Raw genomic sequence first — 23731 nt, 5'->3', positions numbered from 1 at the left:
TGTGACATGAGGGTTTGAATCCCATGAGAGGTCCCAGGTTGCATTACAGGGAGTAGGGAGAGGAAGCTGTGAAGACCCCGAGGTAACTCCATTGGTGATACCATCAGACCCAGGACTTCTGGGAAATTACACTGCGTCCATGAGAGAAGAGGGCAGTACCATCTCGCTGGCTGTATGAGTATTGTCCTGGCTTTAGAAGCTCACGAAGGGTCTAGGGATGTGGTAGATTTCTGTTGCTACTGGAACAGCTGACCCGCCAACTGAGACTGTGGGAGCCAGCTGGGTAGGGAGGCTCCACGCCATGCACATTTAACCCCTCTACACAACCAAAGGTCCTGCAAGCTCTCTCCTCTGCAGAGGGTGCCGAGAGAAAACAGGAACTTAGAGGAAAGGGCTCCTCATATTTCTGCCTTTTACCTGTAGACTTATCTTTTATAAAGTACTATAGAGGAAAGAATTTGGTTTTTGTCTTTGGTCTTCCTGGTTCCATAGTTTCGATATTCCACTGGTTTGTTAGCAGATTTTGCAGATGGTACAAAGTTATAGAATCATTGTTTTGTTTTATCAAACCGCTCTCTTGGCAGAATTGCTACCTGACCCTTTTGGTGCATCAAGGACTCCTGGTCCTTTCGAGGTGGATGCCCCCTGTTTCTGCTCAACGCTTTCTGTGTTCCTCTGATGTTAACCTGAGAAAATTGACCCGCATTTTCTGAGAGCTAATGCCTGTGTTGATTTGTCAATTAACAGTTGTGAGAGGGAGAACATTGCATTTGCGAGATAGAACATATGCTTTATGTCACAAGTAGTTCCTTCTGGTAATTAATTTCATATCGGAAAGTTATTTTATTTGGAATAAATAGATATTTTCCAAAAAAAGGAAAAAAGTAAATTTGATATTCTAGGGGCTGTAATGTAGGGAATCTTCAGTTACACTAAAAACGCAATATTTGAATAAAATTGAGTTTAACAAGTTGCAAATATTACAGAAAAATATGTAGTTTGGAATTTAAAAGCAATTTATTAATCTTTTCTTGACTATTTTAAAAAATAGGAAATTTTCTGGCTGGAGAGATGGCTCAGTGGTTAAGAGCACTGCCTTGTCTTCCAAAGGTCCTGAGTTCAATTCCCAGCAACCACATGGTGGCTCACAACCATCTGTAATGAGGTCTGGTGCCCTCTTCTGGCCTGCAGGCATACACACAGAATATTGTATACATAATAAATAAATATTTTTTTAAAAAAGGGGGGGGTGGAGAGATGGCTCAGTGGTTAAGAGAATTGCCTGCTCTTCCAAAGGTCCTGAGTTCAATTCCCAGCAACCACATGGTGGCTCACAACCATCTGTAAAGACATCTGGCTCCCTCATCTGGCCTTCAGGCATACAGACAGAATATTGTATACATAATAAATAAATAAATATTTAAAAAAATAGGAAATTTGATATCTTACGGAAACAGACAAACTTGACCCTTTAGTTTCCTTTAGTATGATTAAACTCTAGTAAATACTTCTTAGTCGAGATCCATCTCCTGTCACAGACAGAGGAGAAGATAAATTTTCTTGATAGCATAGACTCTCCCCATTTTGATGAGTTATTTTCTTCCTGCATTTGAAAGCCCAGATTCTTTAGCATATGTAACATCCTTACTCAGTGTCAAACTGTATTAGAATTTCTGGTCTTTGCTTTGAGAGAGCTTAATGAAATCTTTTTGATTTATGAATTTCTAATTTTCTTTAGAAACAAAAGGAAGATAGATGATAAGGCAGACTGGTGTGAACTTGCCTGGACCTGTGTGCGGCTCTGTGGGTGGTGTGGTGGCTCTGTGGTGTGCGCACGTGCTGCCTTCACAGACAGTGATGCTGTCTCAGATGTAGACCCACAAGTTGCCCACTCTTTTTTTACTCAGTGCCTTTGCCACCACGGCCTTTCCTACTTCAGCCCTTTCTTGTCACTGTATGGAATGTGTCACAGCATTCTTGAGAGTAGTGCCGGCTTCTTTCTCCACATCCCGTGTTCTCCCAACCTCACCCATGCAGACATTCTACAGCCATCTCTGCAGGGCCAGGTCTTGTTGAAGGCTCCCTTGGAAGGGTAGTGCTCCGTGTTGTCTGGCTACGGTGTGACTGTCTCCACTTGGTCTTCCCGTGGAAGGGTGGTGCTCCGTGTTGTCTGCCTACGGTGTGACTGTCTCCACTTGGTCTTCCCGTGGAAGGGTGGTGCTCCGTGTTGTCTGCCTACGGTGTGACTGTCTCCACTTGGTCTTCCCGTGGAAGGGTGGTGCTCCGTGTTGTCTGCCTACGGTGTGACTGTCTCCACTTGGTCTTCCCGTGGAAGGGTGGTGCTCCGTGTTGTCTGCCTACGGTGTGACTGTCTCCACTTGGTCTCCATTGCCTCTCAGAGGCTCCACCTCATGTTCGTTCCCTTTCCCTAGCAAGGATCTCAGCAGTTGCATTAGGGTTCACACTGACTCCAGGATGGTCAGATCTTATCTCATCCAGTCATATTGGAAACAAGAATGATGACTCAAACCATGTCTTTGGGGGTGGGGTCACTGCCAGTCACTGCAAGTCTCAAAGCTGGGATTTTAGAATGTTGAAATACATGAAGTGTGATGATATTTTCTTTGTGATCTAACAAATAAAGCTTGCCTGAAGATCAGTGTGTGGAGCTAGCCTCTAGTTAGCCTTAGAGGCCAGGCAGTGGTGACACACACTTTTAATCTCAGCATTTAGGAGGGAGAGGCAGATGGGTCTCTGTTGAGTTAAGGCCACTCTGGGCTACATGAGATTGATCTAGTCTAAAAGAGAAACAGAGGCAGGGGTAGCTCACACCTTTAATCCCAGCACTAGGGAGGTAGAGACAGGAAGGAATGTTGTTGGGGGGAGAGAGGTATATAAGAGAGAGGACATGTAGAGACAGGATACCCTATGTGGTCTGAGGACTTAGTAGAGGTAAAAACTAGTGCCTGGCTGCTCTGCTTCTCTGATCTTGCAGCTTTTACCCCCTAATATCTGACTCCGGGTTTTATTATTAAGACCAATTAGAATCACACTACAGTGAAGCCGAATGATAATATTGTGGGTAGAAACACCCAACACAGACCAGTAGCCAAAGCATGAAGAGGTGGCTTTTCTTGCTCGGCTACTTTATAACGACCACAGGTTAACTATCTGGAGAAACTTCCTAGGCGCTCCTGCCATTGAGGCTAAACTACAGGAAATGTGCACCCCTGGAGAAGCTGTGCAGCAACAGCATTTACAGTGAAGTTTGTATCCATAATGGTTAGAGTGACGTTTTTAGGTGTGTTGTGTGCACAGGTATTTGTGTGTGTGTGTGTGTATGTCTTTATGTATGTGTGCACATGTGTGTTCATGTGTGTATAGAGCAGAGGCCGATGTCTGATGTCTTCCTAAATCACACACAGTGATTTTGAGACGATTGTCTAGCAAGCCCCAGCTCTGGGATTGTGGGAACACTCCAATACAACCAGGCTGTAATGGACGCTGGGGCTTGAACTTAGGTCTCAGGCTTGTCCAGCAGAGGCTTCACCAGTGAGCCACCCCTTGCCTGGGGACTGTGCTCCCATGTTAATTGACTGAATGCCACCCTCTGATCCCCCAGCAGGGATGGAGATGCAGCTTTCCTGAGATCATGGTGACTGCTGCTCTGTGTCCCCTTCTTTCTCACCTTCCCTTCCCCTCTCCCCCCCTTTCTTCCATCATCATCCCTTACCCATTTGCCTCCTACATCTTAATGTTCGTTCTTTTCTCACGTCCATTTCCATCCCCTCTTTGCTTTGCTTGGCATAAATTAGCTTTAAGCTGTCTTCTCAAGGACCCGCCTTTGAAGCATTTAGTACCCTAATTGGTGCTAATGTGATGCCCAGTGGCTTCCCTGGAAGCTGTGTTCTTCATTGGCTCCTCGTGGGGGAGGAGCCAATGAAGAGCCCGAAAGCCTGCCATTGGACAGACGAGCCTCTGTGCTTAAGGAGGGAGACAGGGGCATCACCCTGATGGTTTCATCTTCGTTCCTCATTTGCTAACTTATGAATTGCTTAGTTTTGGTTTAGATATGGATATGAGGTTGTCAACCTTTGTAAATTAGCATGTAGGAAAATGAGCTACTTTTCTCTGTGCCTCTGCAAGGAGATTTGGAGTTCTCTATACAACCGTGTCTTCTATTTGTCAGTTAGTTTTGGAGGAATTTGTTCTAGTCTCTTCTTTTTGGTGAGCAGGACTCAGCAAGGCCCTTCTAAGCTTGCAGATGGAATGTCTGCAGTGTGTGGAGGCAGCCCTTAGTGGTCAAGGCTGTTCGGTCAAAGGAATCCTGGGGATTTGTGTTACCATAAGCTGAGGGGACAGGCTTACTGAGGTCACAACATAGATGCTGTCACAGCTTTGCCAAGGAAGTTTGCTTCTGTTTGTGTTTCTGCCTGATACTTTCAGACTGGTCCTTAGATCTGTTATTTCTGTCCACTTAATATTTGTCTGAAAATGAGATTTTGCGACCCATGGGAAGGTTTCTGCGCTATAACTTGTTACCAGGTGTATAAAGAAACCCAAGTGCCAGATGTCTCTCAGCCTATGCCTACACTCTGTGCAGGGGGTAGGGAGTCCTTCGGTGACTCTCAGCCTATGCCTACACTCTCTGCAGGGGGTAAGGAGTCCTTCGGTGACTCTCAGCCTATGCCTACACTCTCTGCAAGGGGTAGGGAGTCCTTCGGGCTCAGCCAGACCTGATGCCGTTGTCAGAAGGAAGCTGAATATGGTGTTCAATCCTGAATCCAGCACTGGATAGGCAGAAGGAGGAATGATGTCAGTTGGAAATCAGCCTGGGAGACTGTGTAGTGAGTCCTAGGTTATCTAGGCTATCGAGGGAGACCCTGAAGGAATGTCTTGTGTCACTGAGAAGCATGCAGGTGGCGTTGCATTATATCTCTTTGTTTGGACATGTGTATGATGGCCTTGATGTGAGAGCCCCCTCTATATGCTATGAATATATTTTATCACCATTGGTTAATAAAGAACCTGCTTTGGCCATTGGCAGGGCAGAATATAGCAGGGTGGGAAATCCAAGCAGAGATAGAGAAGGAAAGAAGACGAGTCAGAGACGCCATGTAATCACCCAAGAAGCAAGAGGTAACAAACCACAAATCTCGTGGTAAAATATAAAATAATAGAAATGGGTTAATATAAGATATAAGAGTTAGTTAATAAGAAGCCTGGGCTAACAGGTCAAACAGTGTTATAATTAATGTAGCTTCGGTGTGATTATTTGGGTTCTGGCAGCTGGGATACGAGAGTACAGTCTCCATTTACATGGCCTGAGCTTTCCCTGCTCTGGTTTCCAGTAGGCCAACCTGGGTGATCCCCAGACCACAGCAGGACCTGAGTGGATCCCCAGAGCATAGCAGGACCTGGGTGGATCCCCAGAGCACAGCAGGACCTGGGTGATCCCCGAAGCACAGCAGGACCTGGGTGATCCCCGGAGCACAGCAGGACCTGGGTGGATCCCCAGACCACAGCAGGACCTGGGTGATCCCCGGAGCACAGAAGGACCAGGGTGATCCCCGGAGCACAGCAGGACCTGGGTGGATCCCCGGAGGACAGCAGGACCTGGGTGGATCCCCGGAGCACAGCAGGACTTGGGTGGATCCCCAGAGCACAGCAGGACCTGGGTGGATCCCCGGAGCACAGCAGGACCTGGGTGGATCCCCGGAGCACAGCAGGACCTGGGTGGATCCCCGGAGCACAGCAGGACCTGGGTGATCCCCGGAGCACAGCAGGACCTGGGTGGATCTCGGAGCACAGCAGGACCTGGGTGATCCCCGGAGCACAGCAGGACCTGGGTGATCCCCGGAGCACAGCAGGACCTGGGTGATCCCCGGAGCACAGCAGGACCTGGGTGATCCCCGAGGACAGCAGGACCTGGGTGATCCCCGAGGACAGCAGGACCTGGGTGATCCCCAGAGCATAGCAGGGCCTGGGTGATCCCCAGAGCATAGCAGGACCTGGGTGATCCCCAGAGCATAGCAGGACCTGGGTGATCCCCGGAGCATAGCAGGACCTGGGTGATCCCCGAGGACAGCAGGACCTGGGTGATCCCCGGAGCATAGCAGGACCTGGGTGATCCCCGGAGCATAGCAGGACCTGGGTGATCCCTGAGGACAGCAGGACCTGGGTGATCCCCGGAGCACAACAGGACCTGGGTGATCCCCGGAGCATAGCAGGACCTGGGTGATCCCCGAGGACAGCAGGACCTGGGTGATCCCCGGAGCATAGCAGGACCTGGGTGATCCCCGGAGCACAGCAGGACCTGGGTGATCCCCGAGGACAGCAGGACCTGGGTGATCCCCAGAGCACAGCAGGACCTGGGTGATCCCCGAGGACAGCAGGACCTGGGTGATCCCCGGAGCACAGCAGGACCTGGGTGATCCCCGGAGCACAGCAGGACCTGGGTGATCCCCGAGGACAGCAGGACCTGGGTGATCCCCGAGGACAGCAGGACCTGGGTGATCCCCGAGGACAGCAGGACCTGGGTGGATCCCCGGAGCACAGCAGGACCTGGGTGATCCCCGGAGCACAGCAGGACCTGGGTGATCCCCGGAGCACAGCAGGACCTGGGTGATCCCCGGAGCACAGCAGGACCTGGGTGATCCCCGGAGCACAGCAGGACCTGGGTGATCCCCGGAGCACAGCAGGACCTGGGTGGATCCCCGGAGCACAGCAGGACCTGGGTGATCCCCGGAGCACAGCAGGACCTGGGTGATCCCCAGAGCACAGCAGGACCTGGGTGATCCCCGAGGACAGCAGGACCTGGGTGATCCCCGAGGACAGCAGGACCTGAGTGATCCCCGAGGACAGCAGGACCTGGGTGATCCCCGAGGACAGCAGGACCTGGGTGATCCCCGGAGCACAGCAGGACCTGGGTGATCCCCGGAGCACAGCAGGACCTGGGTGATCCCCGGAGCACAGCAGGACCTGGGTGATCCCCGAGGACAGCAGGACCTGGGTGATCCCCGAGGACAGCAGGACCTGGGTGATCCCCGAGGACAGCAGGACCTGGGTGATCCCCGAGGACAGCAGGACCTGGGTGATCCCCGAGGACAGCAGGACCTGGGTGATCCCCGAGGACAGCAGGACCTGGGTGATCCCCGAGGACAGCAGGACCTGGGTGATCCCCGGAGCACAGCAGGACCTGGGTGATCCCCGGAGCACAGCAGGACCTGGGTGATCCCCGGAGCACAGCAGGACCTGGGTGATCCCCGGAGCACAGCAGGACCTGGGTGATCCCCGGAGCACAGCAGGACCTGGGTGATCCCCGGAGCACAGCAGGACCTGGGTGATCCCCGGAGCACAGCAGGACCTGGGTGATCCCCGGAGCACAGCAGGACTTGGGTGATCCCCAGAGCACAGCAGGACCTGGGTGATCCCCGGAGCACAGCAGGACCTGGGTGATCCCCGGAGCACAGCAGGACCTGGGTGATCCCCGAGGACAGCAGGACAGCCTCCTCCGAGCCCTGGGCTCTCCCCTGCTGTCCCATGTGTGGATCTCCTGCTGCACCCATCTCCTTCCGTGTGGTCTGAAGTTGCATGTGCCGCCTTCTCCAGGGGAGTTGGTTGGTTATGACCCGTGGCTTCAGAGAAAGTGCTGGTCAAGCCTGCACTGGAAAAGTCTCTCAGTCAGATGGCATCATCAGTTTCAGTTCCAGTGGGCTCTTTCTAGACTGAATCCTCTAAAGAATCTGGGAGGCAAGATCAGTTACCCTAGCTTAGGTGGAGAGTTTCTTTGTTTTCCTATTCCTTACCAGCCTGTCAGTCAAAGGATGGCTGTGCACCATCTGTGTGGGAAAAAGTTGGTGCGGGAGGTCCTTCTGTATATGTGCTGCTTTTATTGGTTAATGAATAAAGAAGCTGATTTGGGCCTGCGCAGGGCAGAACAGAGCTAGGTGGGGGGAAATAAACTGAATGCTGGGAGAAAGAAGGTGGAGTCAAGAGAAGCCATGTAGCCTCCATAGAGGACAGACACGCTAGAAACTTGCCAATAGGCCACAACCATGTGGTGATACATAGATTAATAGAAATGGGTTAACCAAAGATATAAGAGCTAGCTAAAAATATGCTTAAGCTATTGGTCAAGCAGTGATTCAAATGGCATAGTTTCTGAGTGATTATTTCGGAAGTCTGGGCCAGGAACGACCGAGCAGCCTCCAACTACAAAAGGTGGTCTTTCTCTGCTTGGATTCATTTGTTAGAAGAGATGCATATGAGTTTTAGTAGGCTTGGCAGTGTCAAAGCATAAAAGAGATATGGATTGAGAAATAATTTATAGCTTGGATATTAGAGAATGAACCTTAGGTGAATCACACTATGGTAGTTATGCAAATGTTGCTGCTGATTGTGCAGTTCCCCATTTATGTATGCATCTATTCAGTAGCTATTCTTTGAATCCCCCAGTACATCTGCCTCTGACGCATAGGGGAGCCAGGTGACCTGGGAAGTGGGAGCCCAGACTGCAGCACTCCTGTGAGGACCTTTCTGGACATAAGGAACTAAAGAATGAGTATTGCAGGATTGCTAAGTGTGATCAAGGTGTCTTATTTTCGTCGGAAGGAATAATGGAAGACATAAAAGCCTGCATGTTACTGAATTTTATGAAGAAAACAAACCTGATTTTGGAGAAAGTACTCAAATACGTCATATATATATATATATATATATATATATATAATATATATAAACAGAATGTCACTATTTGGCCCTTAGTTGCTTGTCTTTCACTATGTAGTCCTGATTGGCTTCAAAATCACAGAGAGCCTCTGCCTTTGCCTCACAAATGCCTCCTTCCCTCTCTGCTTGCCTTTAGATGAACTTTTATCCAAAAAATCAAGCCAGCTAATCCGATTCTCCTCGATGTCACCTGCAAACTCTGTGCTGCAAGCCACGAGGTATAAAAGGAAAGGTGGTCACTTTATTACTACTGTGGCACAAACCTGAAGAACAAATTATACATTCAGTTTCCTTTTTCCTTTTCAGGAAAAGCATAAGCAAGAACTGGAAGACATGAGGAAGGCTGGGCACGAGGCACTGAGCATTATTGTGGATGAGTATAAGGTAGGTGCAGGAGGTTGTGCTGCCTCTGCAAAGCCAGGGAAAGCTTTATTCTTGTGCATAGAGAGCCACAACGGGTCATAGAGAGCCAGACACGGGTCATAGAGAGCTACACACGGGTCATAGAGAGCCACACATGGGTCATAGAGAGCCACACACACACAGGTCATATGGAACCACACACAGGTCATCCACAGGTCATATAGAGCCACACACAGGTCAAGAGAGCCACACACGGGTCATAGAGAGCCACACACGGGTCATATAGAACCACACACAGCTCATATAGAACCACACACAGGTCATATAGAACCACACACAGGTCATCCACAGGTCATATAGAGCCACACACAGGTCATATAGAACTAGACACAGGTCATATAGAACCAGACACAGGTCATATGGAACCACACACAGGTCAGAGACCTCTCATATAGCTTTCCGTGTTTGTCAGTCCTCTTCACCGTCGTACGCTGGCTCTACACAGCCTCTGGGAGGAAGGGTTGATTTTTGGCTCATGGTTTTGGAGGTTTCCTTTCACAGTCTGTTGACTCCTTGCTTTGTGTCCATAATAAAGCTGAGTGTCATAATGAGTGTGAGTGGCAGATGTTCACTTGATGGCAGCCCAGGAGCTGAGGCAAGGGAGGAGTCTTAGAAGGACATGTCCCCAGAGACCTACTTCCTCCAACTGCCTCCCTGAGGTTAGGTCCACCATGATCAGTTATTTCCAGAAAATCTCATCATCTGTCACCAAGGTTTCACATAGGAGCCTTTGCGGAACAGTTCAGACCCCACCACACCTTATTTGGTGACCAATCCACTAAGTGTATTGGCCATTGAAAGTGTACTCACTGATGACAGAGTTACATTTGTGAGCCTCAAAACATTTGAGACTATCGGCAGGTGTAGTGTAATGCAAAACACTATGTAACGAGTTAATTGCCTAGTGTCTCTACCTCTGATGTGGCTTTACCTGTTATAGGAAAAATGTTATAATATTTAAATGAAATTGAAAAACATATGCTTTTTAAAAATTAGCTAAAAGATTTGTGTATAATTAAGTAATAACAGATTATGGTATGTCATATCAGTGATAGATAGTTAAGCTGGTATGAAATTTACCAAAAGACAGCCACATATCTCCTAAAACTGGAGCTGCAGGTGGCTGTGAGCAGCCATGAGGGAGCTGGGAACTGAGCCCTGGGCCTCTGCAAGAGCAGCCAGGGCCGCCTCTAACTGCAGAGCCACCTCTCCAGCTCCACAATATTCCTTCTTCAACAAGCGTGTTTGTATCATTCTCAACACTGGTAACTAATGAGATAATAAATCATATACCTTTTCATAGTACTCTTTGCCAATGCCATTTCTGAAGAAGGGTGGCTGAGACCTGCTCGTTGTATCTGCTTATCTACCATAGTCACGTCTTGCCCTTCGAGTAGGACTGAAAAGTTTCAGCCTGCTCCATCGTGATTTAATGAAGAGTTGGGAATTAATCAAATGGCCTACAGAGTGTCCCTGACCCCGAACTGCCCCCTCTTTCCAGTCACCCCCTTTCAGTACTACTCCCTCCATCCACCCCTACCCCATCCCTCTTGTTTCCATCCCTGCCTGCCCACAGTCATCCCGGGAGATCCACATGTCCCGCCCTGGGCCATCCTTGTTATCTAGCTTCTCTGGGTCTATGGATTGTAGCATGATTATCCTTTATTTCACAGCTTCTGTTCACTTATGAGTAAGTACGTGCCATGTTTGTCTTTCTAGGTCTGGGTTATCTCACTCAGGTTGATTGTTTTTTCTAGTTCCATCCATTTGTCTTCAGAGTTCCTGATGGCATTAGTTTTAACAGTTGGGTAATGCTCCATTGCTAAAATCCATTATTTGTTGAGGGTCATCTTTTGTTTCCAGGCCCTGGCTATTATGAATTATGCACTGACTTTGAACATCTTTCCTCTTAGGATCTAGCACAGTGGAGCGAATGTAAGTCCTGAAAGGCCCTAGAGTCTAGTAACTGAGCACAAGCAGCAGAAAAGCTTCTCAATTATTTGCTCATTCGGTAGTCATGGAATTCTGTTGTCTTGATGGAGTGCTGCCTCCGGACCAGCGGTTCTGAGAAGCACAGAACCTCTGCCAGGGACACTGATACCGTGTCTGCCTTTCCTAACTCAAGTGGCCATGCCACCCTGTGCTTTTGTTTGAAGGTGACCTAAGCAGTTGTCTATGAATCAGAGCGCTGTGACACTGGTTCTCAGATTTTATAGGGCATGATAAATACCTTGTGTTGCTTGTCAAAGGCACATATTCTGGGGTGGGTATCTTCTTGGGAAACTAAGGTGTAGCCAGGGCCTGTGTCTGTCTTTCAAAGTTACTTCCCCGAAGGACCTGTGTGCTGTGACTGTCTCCACTGGTGTTTCCTTGTCTGTGACTGGGTTTGGCTTCAGCTTTCTGTTGTTATTTTCTGTGTTTTTATCCCGTTGACTAAACCGTAAAGGTATGCATCCACTTGTATGTACACATGTGTGCGTATACATATGTGATTTTACAACAGGATAAATTCAGAGAAAGTGAGTATAGGAAGAACTAATCCTTGTTCTTGAGAGTTAAGGGGAAAAGAAACATTTGAGTTTTAGTTGTAGTTCAGCGAGCAGGATTTGATTTACACAAAGATGGTTTCTAACGAACTCCAGCCTTGTGCTTTTGGAGTCAGAGCTCTTTGTGGAGGAGGGCCAGTGTACCAGGAGAGAACAAAGGAAAGTCATGCATGGAAAAAGGACGGCATTTACTGACACAGAGGGACTGTGTGGTGTCTGTCTTGACTTGTCTGTAGAGAGAGCACCTTCTGCACAGAGCTCCTGCTTTCTGTTGCTCTCTTCCCAGTTTCTCACACCTTAGTCTAGCACAGGCCCACCAGTACTGGAGGTAAGGTAATTTTCAGTGCTAACCGCACCTCAGAAACGGTTTTTCTTTTTTCCCTAAGTAACTCTCGGGAAGAATTTTCCAAGGAAGTACTTAGTTGACTCAGTGTGCTGAAATCCAGTCTCTAGCTTGTTCTAATAGCGCTGGGAAGCTCTCGAGCCACTCAAGTCCAGCATGCTGCTTTTATTTATCTCAAGTTGCTCAAGTCCAGCGTGCTGCTTTTATTTATCTCACTTGAGCTCGGCTCATTAAAAAATTCCAGCTTGACACAAGTAAGATCTGAACATGTTCTTTTGCTTAAAATTTTTGTTTTGCTACTATATAGAGGATATTTTTTTCAATTGCAGCCCCACCCTTTCCCACATTATTTTTTTTGTTTTTAACTTAAACTTAGCATAGGATTTACTTAAAGAGCAGTCATTTTGTAAAAGACTTTATTTTGCTATTCTTAAATGCAGATTTAGAATTTCATTCTGTAGAGGTTTATAAGTTGTTTTCTTGTCTAGCTCGCCTTGTTTAATTTTGGAATTAAAGTACACTCTTTTGCTATTGTTTAAATTAAAAGATTTAGAGGACAGTGTGCTATCTCAGCGGTTTGCATCCTACCCAAAAACATTTAATATCTTTTAACTAAAAGGTTTAGTCATATTTCAGATCACATTCGACAGAAGTGTTAAAAACTTGACTTTTTACCTGCTTCATATGTGAAAATACAGAGTTTGGTTTTTGTATTTCTTCAGAGAGGATGCCTAAAAAGTTATAACTGTAAAAGTGTGTTGTATTTTTTGGCTTATTTGTGAGTGGCTCAACATTTTCTGTATCATTTTTTATTTTTGTGACATGAAAATGAGATGCTGGCCAAACATCAGGGACAATTTTTATGCCTCCAGTACTGGTACCTTTTCCCTCCCCAGTTTGTTGTTGGCTTACACTTGGCCAAGAAGCGGTCATTTAAGAAACTCATTTTCTTGCTGGGTGTAGGAACACTCAGGATTCCGAGGTAGGACAGTTGTTGAGTTTCAGGCCAGACTGAGCTGTGTAGTGAATTCAGAGCCAACTTGAACTACTTACTACAATATTGTATCAGAACAAATGTCCAAATCAACAAGCCAGCCAACCAGCCAGTCAACCAACCCATCAATTGACCAACTAACCAACCAACCAACCCACCCACCAGTTGACCAACCAGCCAGCCAGCCAGCCAACCAACCAACCAATCAACCAACCAACTAATCATCCAACCAGCCAGCTAGTCAGCCAGCCAACTAACCGATCAACCAAGCAGCCACCAACCAACCAGACAGTTCACCTACCTTATGGTATCTACACACTTGAAGATGCCTTCCCCATGGGCACACAGTGCCACTATTTTTTCCCACCATTTATTTTTGAAGCTCAACTCCATGTCCACCTTTAGTTCTGTCTGTAATACAGAAGCCAAGCTTCACTCATTACTGAGTACATGAACTGTAAACACTGGCTACTTAATGAGAAACAGGACATGGGCAGAAATCTTTTTCTTGCGATGCAAATATTCTGATGCCCCCCACTCCCTTCATTTTTCAGGCACTCAGTGGATGCACTGAAGTTTAGGCACAGGCCTTTCTGCTGCTTAACAACAGAAAAGTGGTGTGAGGTTGCTTGAAGCACAAATAGTAAAACCCAGAAACAAAAATTGGTGTTCAACCTGAAGGTCAGAAAAGCAAAGCAGCCAATCATTGGCTCTTACCTCAACCTCTGTCCAAAATGGTGATGCTACCTCCAGGAATCGCAGAATGGGACTGAGCCTGAGAGCTGTCTCCTCCCGTTTTATAACCCTCTCTAGTTCTGGGATTAAGGGCATGCACCGCTACCGCCTGGTTTCTATAGCAAGTTTATGTGGCTACTGGGATTAAAGGTGTGTGTTATTGCTGTGTGGTCTGTAAGGCTGGCCAGTGCGACTGTTTTATTGTGATCTTCAGGCAAGCCTTGTTTATTAAAATACAAATGATATGATATGCCACTACAGTTGCTACATAAAGTTATTCTGGGATAATCTCGACTCAGTCTTGGCATTCCAGTTACCCATAGTAACTAAACCATGTTGTGTGAGAGCATTGGTCTTTTGCTATTTTTTTTTTAGTTTGAATATGCCTTAAATTCCTGTTGGTAAGCATCACATTGAATTCTATCCAGCCAGTGCTAGTTGTGTGCCAGCCTAGAGAATCACATGATTGCTACATCCATTTTTCCAGATCTCTGCTAGCTGGTGCTTTATTTGAGCTCTTGAGATGACTGTACCATTAGTAAGGGGGGGGGGGATATTGCATTTAGGAGACTTTTTCCCAGGGTGTACAGTTACTTCATATTATATAAAGCTCTTTTCTAACTGGAGAAACAACTTTGTTTTCTCTTTGTTGGGTAATTTCCATTGATTAGATGTTTCTGGGTCTTCATCCAAAGATGGGAAAAATAAAATTTAGGATACTTTTATTTGAATCTCACCATTCTCTTATTCCAAAGGTATGAAATAAATTTATAGCTTTTAGCTATTTGATTGAGCAGGGACTCTCATAAATTCCAAGTTTTATCATGTGATCAGGTTTTTCCTGAACACTAACATTGTTTGCTGTTGCCAGCCAAGTCTGGCCCAACAGCCTGCTGCTAGATACAAGTGACTGGACGGGACTTGGGCCTTGGCCTGTCTTCCCTCGTCCCTCCCACCAAGCTCAGCCTCACTGGAAGTCTGAAGGAGGTTGAGTGCTCGAGAATGGTTCTCCTGTGCCTCTGAGTTTGCAGGACTGAGCCAGAACTCCACATGCCAGGCTACTCCCGTGGTTTTCTAGCCAGGCCAAAACCGAAGGACACTGGGAACGTTGGAAGAAACCTTGTTCTTTTATAGATCAAGGCTATACACCAACCTTCTCACTCTCTTCTTCCTCCCCTAACTGCTCTCCCCCCCTTTTCCATTTCTTTCTCCTCCCTCTCTCGCCTCCTTCACCGATCTTCTCCAGGAAGAACCCCAGTATAATAAATTTGAGAATGACCCACATTTATCTGCTTCTTGTTCCCTGAGTCCACAGCACCTGTTTTCCCCACACTGAGTCTTCACTGTACAAATCAAAGTGTTCAGTGCTGTTCAGTGTTGAGCATCTGATCTGGTCGCTGTCCATCTTACCCTACCAGATAGGCTAGGATGCCTGTTTCTGCTTATTTCCCTGCAAATGCTCTTAGAGACTTAGCAGGGCAGTGAATCCACCGGTCCTGCTCTCCCTTTCCTCAGTCTCATGGTTGAGACCTGGCATGTTCTGGTGGAGTGGACTGCCTGAAACCCGAGCTGGTCCAGCAGTGTCCATCTCAGCTCATGCTTGAGAAGAAGCAACTGCTCAGTGACATCCGCCAAAACATGTTTCCCGGCAACCCCATCAGTGCCCCGTGTCATTCCTGCAATCTTGGCTCTCACTCGTGTGGGTCTGTGGATCAGGGCCTTCAGAAAAGTGCCTGAGAAGCAGTGAGTGGACAAAGAATGGAGATGCTTGTAACACAGGTGCATTCACTCGTTTGACAACAACATCCCATTCAGTGTGATGGAACAGGTGCCATGGCTGCCGCCAGGAGAGAAAGGGACACAGGAGTTTGACATCTCACTCTAAATTGAGTTCCTGAGTGCGGAGGGTGTGTTCATAGACAGCTCTGCAAAGGCGACCATATTCAAGAATGTATTTTTCTTTTAAATTTTTCTCCTGTTTGATCAATATAGAGAGAAGTGGTTAAATTTGTTCTTTATATGTGTAATAGATTCTGAGTCTGGACAGGCAGAGATCTAATGATCCAAGAAACCCTTAACTGTCTGTCTTGTTTCTAACTAGTGTAGCTTACGGTCATGATCAGAAAGGCTGAGTTGTGTTTGTTCTTACTTTCTAGCTAGTTTTCTGTGTATTCCCAGTGTGAGAATATGAAATTATATGTATTTTTATATATACACGCACAATTTTATATATATATACACACACACACACAGAGTGTATATAATTATATATTACCAAAGGGTTTGTCTTTGGATATATTCACATATACAGTGAATAATTTTGAAAATTTGAAAACAGGTGACTACCTTTTTAGAACTTAAAGTCCATCTGATTTGTGAAGAGTTGTCAGCTTGCTGTGTAGCAGAGGGATTTCAGTGGAAAAGTCAACCATGGTTCCTCTCTACTTGCCATTATCAGCACACTTTGGTTTCGTGACTTTTGTGGGAGACCCATGTGTCCCTCCCCCCTTTGGGGAGTGTTGGCAAAGACCAGCATGTGTCGATGGCAGGGCTGCCAGGCCACCTCACACTGTTTAACAGTGAGATTCACCCCGTGCTAGCTAGTCACAGTCTGGTTTAGGCACGGAATGACGAGTGTCACTGTCGTGTCTGTGTGGCTTGCTCCGTACCCTGGGCAAGCCTGAGTTCTGGGGAGTAACTCTTGACTTCTAAGAAGCCAGCAGGTCTTAAGGATTTCAGATCCTGCCCCTCATGCAGTCGCTTCTGTCATCTGTTGTCACCTCGGGACTGCAAACCACCTGTGGAGGTGTCTTGTGACCTTGCTCCTCATGAACAGGACGTCAAGGCAGGTGTGTCTCTGTGCCGCTCTAGTGAGTTGATTTGAGTCCAGTCTCTCAGCTCTCAGCGCTGGTAGAGGTTGCATGGGAGGCCCCCTTTCTTCTCTCCCGAGAGACCTGCACTTCATGAGTAGATCCCGCCAAGTTGGAAAGAAAAATAGTAATGATTTTAAATCTAGTGGCTACTAAAAGTAATGTTAACTCCAGTTTTTTTCCCCAAGAGTCTACTTTATGTATACACAGTGAGGACTTTAAAACACAAAACAAAAACACAAAACAATCAGGAAATTGTTAGACTAATCCCATTTTAGAATGTCATCAATAAGAGCAAAGCCACCGCCATTATAAAAGAGAACATCATCACCAAGGGGGAAGGGTCTGCACCTCTTCCCAGTTACCACTGCTGATACTGGGGCACAGGGGCCCTATGTTGATAAATGCAGGTAAACAAACAGGTGGAGGAGGAGTAAGAGCCAGGCCCTCCTGTCCTGATGTTCTGAGCTGTCCTAGCTGACCCCCAGTTTTCGGCTTCTTGCACCAGTCACCGAGTGCTCCATCTCACTCTCCGGGGACTCACGAGGAGGCAGGAATCGCTCTCCTTTCCTCTCTTTGTTCTTTGAGCTGAAGCCATAGCTGTGATCAAGTCGCAAGGACCAGGCTGTGGCATCAGAGAGAGAGGCTGGCCCATGCGGCAGCTTTTAAAAAGGTTGAAGTATCTGGAAGGCAGACATACACAGCCTCTGTGGTGCACTTAATTTTAGAAACTTCTTAATTTTAATGTGTTGTCCGTGGCACAAAAGACATTTTCTCTGGGAGACGTGTGTGGTGTTTGAGGTAGCAGCTCTTACGTTACTAGAATCCTGCAGCGGCAAGGCCAGCAGGAAACTCTCCCTCTGTCCTGGAGGTTTGCTTTGGCCTTCGCAGCCCCCAAAGCACTTTATAACATGGCTAGACTGTATTGAGTTCCACTGAGATTGACGCCCATCAGCTGAGATTTCTCCTTTGAATTGTGTATTAATGCGGCACTGGTCCTCAGTCTACAGAAAAGCCTGAATGCCAGCCCTCTCCTCACACCCCAGATACAGGCATCGCCTGCAGCCTCTGTGTGACCTTGTCGGCACTCTTTTTTAAAACAAGGAAAAAAATGAGAAACCTTTGATGTCTCAATTGAGTTGTTAAAACACTTAAGACAATAGGGTTTTTTTTTCTTTTTTTGTAAAATGAAATAGAATCTCCCCAGACCCATGGTGTTCACTCCTGAGGTGGGGCTATCATCTTCTCCCCAGAGGTGAGCATATGGGGTCAGAATGGCCTTTTCCTGACAGGGTCATAGGGACTGCACATTTGAACTTGAATCAGGAGCCAAAATGAATTGGAAATCTTAAATTCAGACTGAAGCCTTTGTCCCATGCAGTTATCTATAAATACAATTACAGAAGACAGTTAGGAATGTTGATATTAATGTACCTTTTTTGACTTAAAATCCATGCGTGTTTCACATGGCAAGATGATTATTGTTTTATATTATTGCACAGGAAGCCAGAAAATGACTGGCTGCTATGAGCATGTTTTTGTGTGTCCACAGTATGTAAAACTGAGATGGGAGGGTAGCTTTGGGGAGTTTCCTGGACTGAGGCACTAACCATCCCAGCATTGAGTAAACTGAGGACTGTAAACTGTCAGGGCTTGCGGTGGCTCCCAGGTCTCCTGCCTGCATGGCCCCACCTCCACTTCCCTGCCTTTGCCTCTACTCTGGCCTGGCTTCCTCATACCAGCTGCTGTGCCCAGCCCACAGGCAGGCCTTGCCCCCCCCCCCCCCACACACACACACGCACATCAGAGAGTGCTTGCTTTCTGTCTTTCGACATTCTGGGGTCTTTAAAATGGAATGTGCACTGTCTTCCTCGCTTGCAGATAGGAGGTTGTGTGCATGCTTGGGATGCTGGCCTTTTCTTCTTCTCTCTGAACACCTCTTGAGGGACCCATCCTCCAACGACTAGTGTTCAAAGGACTAGGGCTGCTGTGACCCCGGAGGCTGTTCAGGTGACGTCTCCATAGTGGGAACATATGGACTAAGAACATAACTGACTAGAAATCAAGAGCCATTTGCATTTGGGATAGCTTGGGACCACAGCAAGTAGGGAGGTGAAAGCAACTCCTTGAATTAAACAGTTCTGTTACACTCTACTTCCAGAAGAGAATGACAGTTTCACCAGGCATGGGGATATATACTGTCTTCCCAGGACTTGGGGGGTAGGGACAGGAGTATAACCTAGCTACATAGCAAGTTTGAGGGCAGCCTAAGCCACTTGACAACCCATCTCAAAACCAGAAGGCATTCCTTATGAAGGTCCTTCAATTATTCAAGAAAATGGTCTGTGTCATTCTTTAACTAGAAATGTTTATGCCAAGTGTGCCCAGCAATTGAAACACAAAGGTAGGTGGATCTTTGTGAGTTCAAAGCCATCCTGGTCTATAGAGTGAGTTCTGGGCCAACTAAGGCTAAATAATGAGATTCTGCCTCAAACTAACCACCAAAAACAATTTTTTAAGCTAACAAAAAAGTACTAAATTTTGCCATAGGAAAATTAGATGTTTCTAGTCCCACTCAGAGGCTTAATTTTGCTTTCTCTGTGCACCACTCCTTACACTTCTCTAGGTTCTCAGCCTAGGACTGAGATGGCTTCAGGAGCAGTCTCACCGTGGGTGAGAACTGGTCTCTCTCTGCTCCGCCAGGACCTGATGTGCGGCTGGGACAGCACCTTCGCAACCTCCATTGCGAAAGAGCCAGTTCTCTGAGCATCTGAGACTTATCCAGAGGTTTAAAAAATATTTTTAGTTTTCTTAAAAAAAAAGCCTGCCTGTTTATTTAGGATTTTGATGCCTGTTGTTTCCAGCTGAATAAGTCTATTTTCAAAACAAAGATGAGGAGATTTGGCTCGCTTTTCTTTCACTGGCAAATATGCCAAAGGTCTTTTTCCCATAAGATGTGTCTGCCTTGAGTTGCTGTTCCGCCTGTGAGTAGTTTATTATACCATAGGCTTAACAGTGGAGCGTGTGCTGGGGGCCCTGTGCACGTTTGGGATGTTAGAGTCTATAAACAGATATCACAGGAATATGGTAGACTCACACAGAACTGAGAACAGAAAGGGGAAAAGCTGGCAGTCCTGTGAGCATGTCCAGGAAGGGCTACATTGGCACCAGCACTGGCTGACTGGACTTTCTGGGAGCGGTAATGTCATATGTCCCCTTCCGGGCTTCCGGAGTCCACGCTATGCAGTGTCCTCTCACAAGCCCTGCTACCTTTTATGAATACCGCTTTATGGCTGACTTACACATACCTAACCTCCACCCTTTCATCTTAGGGGCATGAGCATCCTGGGGTGCAGGCTTTAGTGTCTCGGTTGCTCAGAGCCGCCATCTGCTTCCACTTGCCTTGTGGTCTCGAAGATCATGCTTGGCCCATGGGTACTACAGTGTGTCCAGAGGATGTGGAGTTTTGTCAGCCAGTGAAATATGTCTGGCTTTTTTTCTTCCCCCCCACCCCCCCCATCAGCTTTCATTTGCTCTTCATCCTGTATGGTCTCTCCTGAACGGAATTTCTATTTAGCAGAGATATTTACCCTCTTTTTCATTTTCTATGGCTTGACTCTTTTTTTTTTAAAGAAGGTGTGTAGAATTTGAGCCAAAAAAGTGTACTATTGGCAGCAGTAAAACCTAAAGATAGATGCTTAATGTGCCGTGTCAGTGCGCCCCACTGTCGTGCGTGTGGGTTCCCGAGTGCAGCTCACCCTGCTTGGGATGCTGAGCTGTCAGACACTGGCATGCCAGGAGCCAGCTCCAGGAACTGTCGGAGCCAAATAATTTCTTTTTTTTTGCTTGTTTGTCGGCACTTCTACAGTCTTCAGTTAAGCAGCAGCTAGATGCCATCAAGAAACAGTACGTGTCTGCAATCGAGAAACAGGCTCACAGGTGTGAGGAGCTGCTCCACGCTCAGGTACGGGCTGACCATGCACCCTGCACATGCCAGCGTTCCCTCTGCCTCCCTCTCCCCATCAGCTGCCTGCTTGGAGGAACAGTCCACTGGAGTAAACAGAGCTTGATAACTTTATGACACTCAGGATAGGGCACAGGCCCACACTGCGTGGGTTTCCCCTAATCTGTGATTCCTCATGTTTCCATTTCCATGTTAAATTAAGCTTCACAAGGTCGCAGAAGCAAAGAGATTGCCGAGTGCTTCAGAGTCTGAGTGACTGTTGTGACAGCTGTTGTCAGTGATGTTCAGGTTGTAAAATTGGAAAGTAAACAGAGAAAAACAGAATATATCTACACTAACAGGGAGGTAGTCTGTGCATTCTGGAGTTTTTGGTTATTTTGTACAAGTACTAATTTTTTAAAAATATTTATTGTGCATACAATATTCTGTCTGTGTGTATTTCTGCTGGCCAGAAGAGGGTACTAGACCTCATTACAGATGGTTGTGAGCCACCATGTGGTTGCTGGGAATTGAACTCAGGACCTTTGGAAGAGCAGGCAATGCTCTTAACCACTGAGCCATCTCTCCAGCCCACAAGTACTAATTTCTGTTTGAACTTTGTCTTACAAGCCAAACTGATACGCTGCATTAACTAAGCCATCATTGAAGAACATGTACAATAGTCAGTAATATATGTAAAACATTTCCTATAATGCTTTATAACATAAAACTTGTAAAATGAAAATGGAAGCAGCTTTTTGAAAGGCTTATTAAATAGAATAGGAAGAAAATTGACTGCAATTTAGGAAATAAAGTATAGAATTTGGTGGAGATTTGTGGATAAGCTAGACTCAAATAGGAATCTGTTCTGTTAAAAAAAAAATTCTGCCTCTGCCCTCCAAATGGTGCAAATTTGTAATCACTTGTAATATCAGCCCCAGGGAATCCAATAGCTCTGGCCTTTGCAAGCACCTGTACACACACACACACACACACACACACACACACACACACACACAATTAAAAACAATAAAAGAAAAAAGAGAAAATCAGGGCCAGAGGATCATTTCGGGTAGCATATAGTATCTTTGGCCTCTCACTATTTTAGTATAGTTTGCTCTGCTTACTAAAGGGAAAGCCAAATGACAGCTGTCTGTATTCCTGTACACTGTATTAGAATTCTCATGAAGGAATTATCCATGTTAGGATGGGCTGAGGGTGCCTGAAACAAACCCCATCAGCCATGGGTCGGAGCATAGAGGACTTCCCACATGGTCTGACACCTGCCAGAGGTGACCTGTGTTCATGTTTGTCTTGATTTCTATATAAATATCTTTTACCTAATTCAGTCCCCCAAATATTTTCTTTTAGATGTTCTGTAATTTGGGAGTATATAAGTATATTGAAATCTAACAGTTTAAACTGATTTATGTATGTGTTGTTTGAAGTCAAACTTTTTTTTAATATATATATATATATATATATATATATATATATATATCTTAGTTAGGGTTTTATTGCTGTGATGAGACCATGGTATGACCACAGTGATGCTTATGAAGGAAAATATTTAACTGGCAGTGGCTTATAGTTCAGAGGTTTAGTCCATCGTCTTCCTGGCAGGAAACATGGTGGCGTGCAGGCAGACATGGTGCTGGAGAAGTAGCTGAGAGTTCTCTGTCTGGATCCTCAGGCAGCAGGAAGGACAAGCGAGTCACTGGGTCTGGCTTGAGCTTCTGAACCCTCAAAGTCCACCTCTTGTGATGCACTTTCTCCAACAAAGCCATGTCTGGTAGGCCTCCAATAACGCTACTCCTTATGGGCCTGTGGGGGGCATTTCACTCAAACCACCCCAATACACAACTTGTCCAGTATCTTTTGCTGAAAAATGATAATCTTCCATATCTGAATCTCCTGTACGTGTTTGTCAGAAAACAGTTACCATATGTCTGTGGACTCAACTGCCCTCTGTCTGTCTGGTTTCCCAACCTGGGCAGATGCTGTGTTTTCTTTATACGGGTGTCTTACTGGCCTTGAACCAGGAAGTGCAAAGCCCTCCACATTGTAGCCAACCAAGTGGCTACTTGATATCTGATGTCGTAGGTTTCTGAGTAACATTGTTAAGCCCTGTGAGTTTTTTTTTTTTTTTTTTTTTTTTGAGACAAGGTTTCTCTATAGCTTTGAAGCCTGTCCTGGAACTAGCTCTTGTAGACCAGGCTGGCCTCGAACTCACAGAGATCCGCCTGCCTCTGCCTCCCGAGTGCTGGGATTAAAGGCGTGCGCCACCACCGCCCGGCGCCCTGTGAGTTTTTATAACAAAGCAGGCTGGCATGTTGATGAGGACTGAGTTAGGCTTGGGGTGTGATGTCTTGGCTGCAGTGTGTGTGCCCAGCGTGAGCAGGACTGGATGTGCCCTGTGTGAGCAGGACTGGGCGTGCCCGTGTGTGAGCAGGACTGGGTGTGCCCGTGTGTGAGCAGGACTGGGCGTGCCCTGTGTGAGCAGGACTGGGTGTGCCCTGTGTGAGCAGGACTGGGCGTGCCCTGTGTAAGCAGGACTGGGTGTGCCCTGTGTGAGCAGGACTGATGTGCCCTGTGTGAGCAGGACTGGGCGTGCCCGTGTGTGAGCAGGACTGGGCGTGCCTGTGTATGAACAGGTCTGAGCATGCTCATATGTGAACATGAGGAGAGCACATCACTGCCTGTTCAGGGCATTAGGTTGTTGCCCCACTTCTTCAGTAGTACTAGCACACTGGTTTCAGTTCAGGCTTTTCATTATTGGTAAGCTGGGTCACCATCCCCTCCCCCGTTTTCAGTTTTCCAACCTGTAATGAGCAAATATTGCTTCTCAGTTTTAGTAGGTTTTCTGGAAAGAACCCTGGAATTTCTGAGTATAAGTTAGACACTTTTGCATCCTTCCTTTTGTCCTTGACGCGGTCATGGCTGCTGTCCCGTCACTGTGAGGGACCACATCAAGGGCGACGTATGGGAGGAAGAGATCATTCGGGCTTCGGGTTCTAGAGGGTGAGAGCCTGTGATGGAGGACAGCTTAGCAGCTGCGGTGGGAAACTCACCAAACTCTCAAACCCTAAACACAAAGCAGAGCCGACTGGGAATGGCGAACTCTTACACTCTCAAAGCCTGTCCCTC

General features: G+C 46.8%; 1 protein-coding gene across 1 annotated transcript in view; it reads left to right on the top strand.

The window, feature by feature from the left end:
• The window catches only part of LOC121464676 (coiled-coil domain-containing protein 91-like), a 74824-nt gene extending 53963 nt beyond the window's left edge, over positions 1-20861 (top strand). The window contains exons 6-8 of the mRNA XM_041677698.1: positions 9037-9113; positions 20497-20605; positions 20808-20861. Of these exons, the coding sequence (XP_041533632.1) occupies positions 9037-9113; positions 20497-20605; positions 20808-20861 (240 nt within the window). The remainder of the gene's footprint in view (positions 1-9036; positions 9114-20496; positions 20606-20807) is intronic.
• The last annotated feature ends 2870 nt before the right edge of the window (positions 20862-23731 follow it).

The sequence above is a fragment of the Microtus oregoni genome, unplaced genomic scaffold (genome assembly GCF_018167655.1).
Source record: "Microtus oregoni isolate MIOR12 unplaced genomic scaffold, Mior012 000029F_ref0000214, whole genome shotgun sequence".
NCBI lineage: Eukaryota > Metazoa > Chordata > Mammalia > Rodentia > Cricetidae > Microtus > Microtus oregoni.
This window is presented reverse-complemented; position numbering and strand designations above follow the sequence as displayed.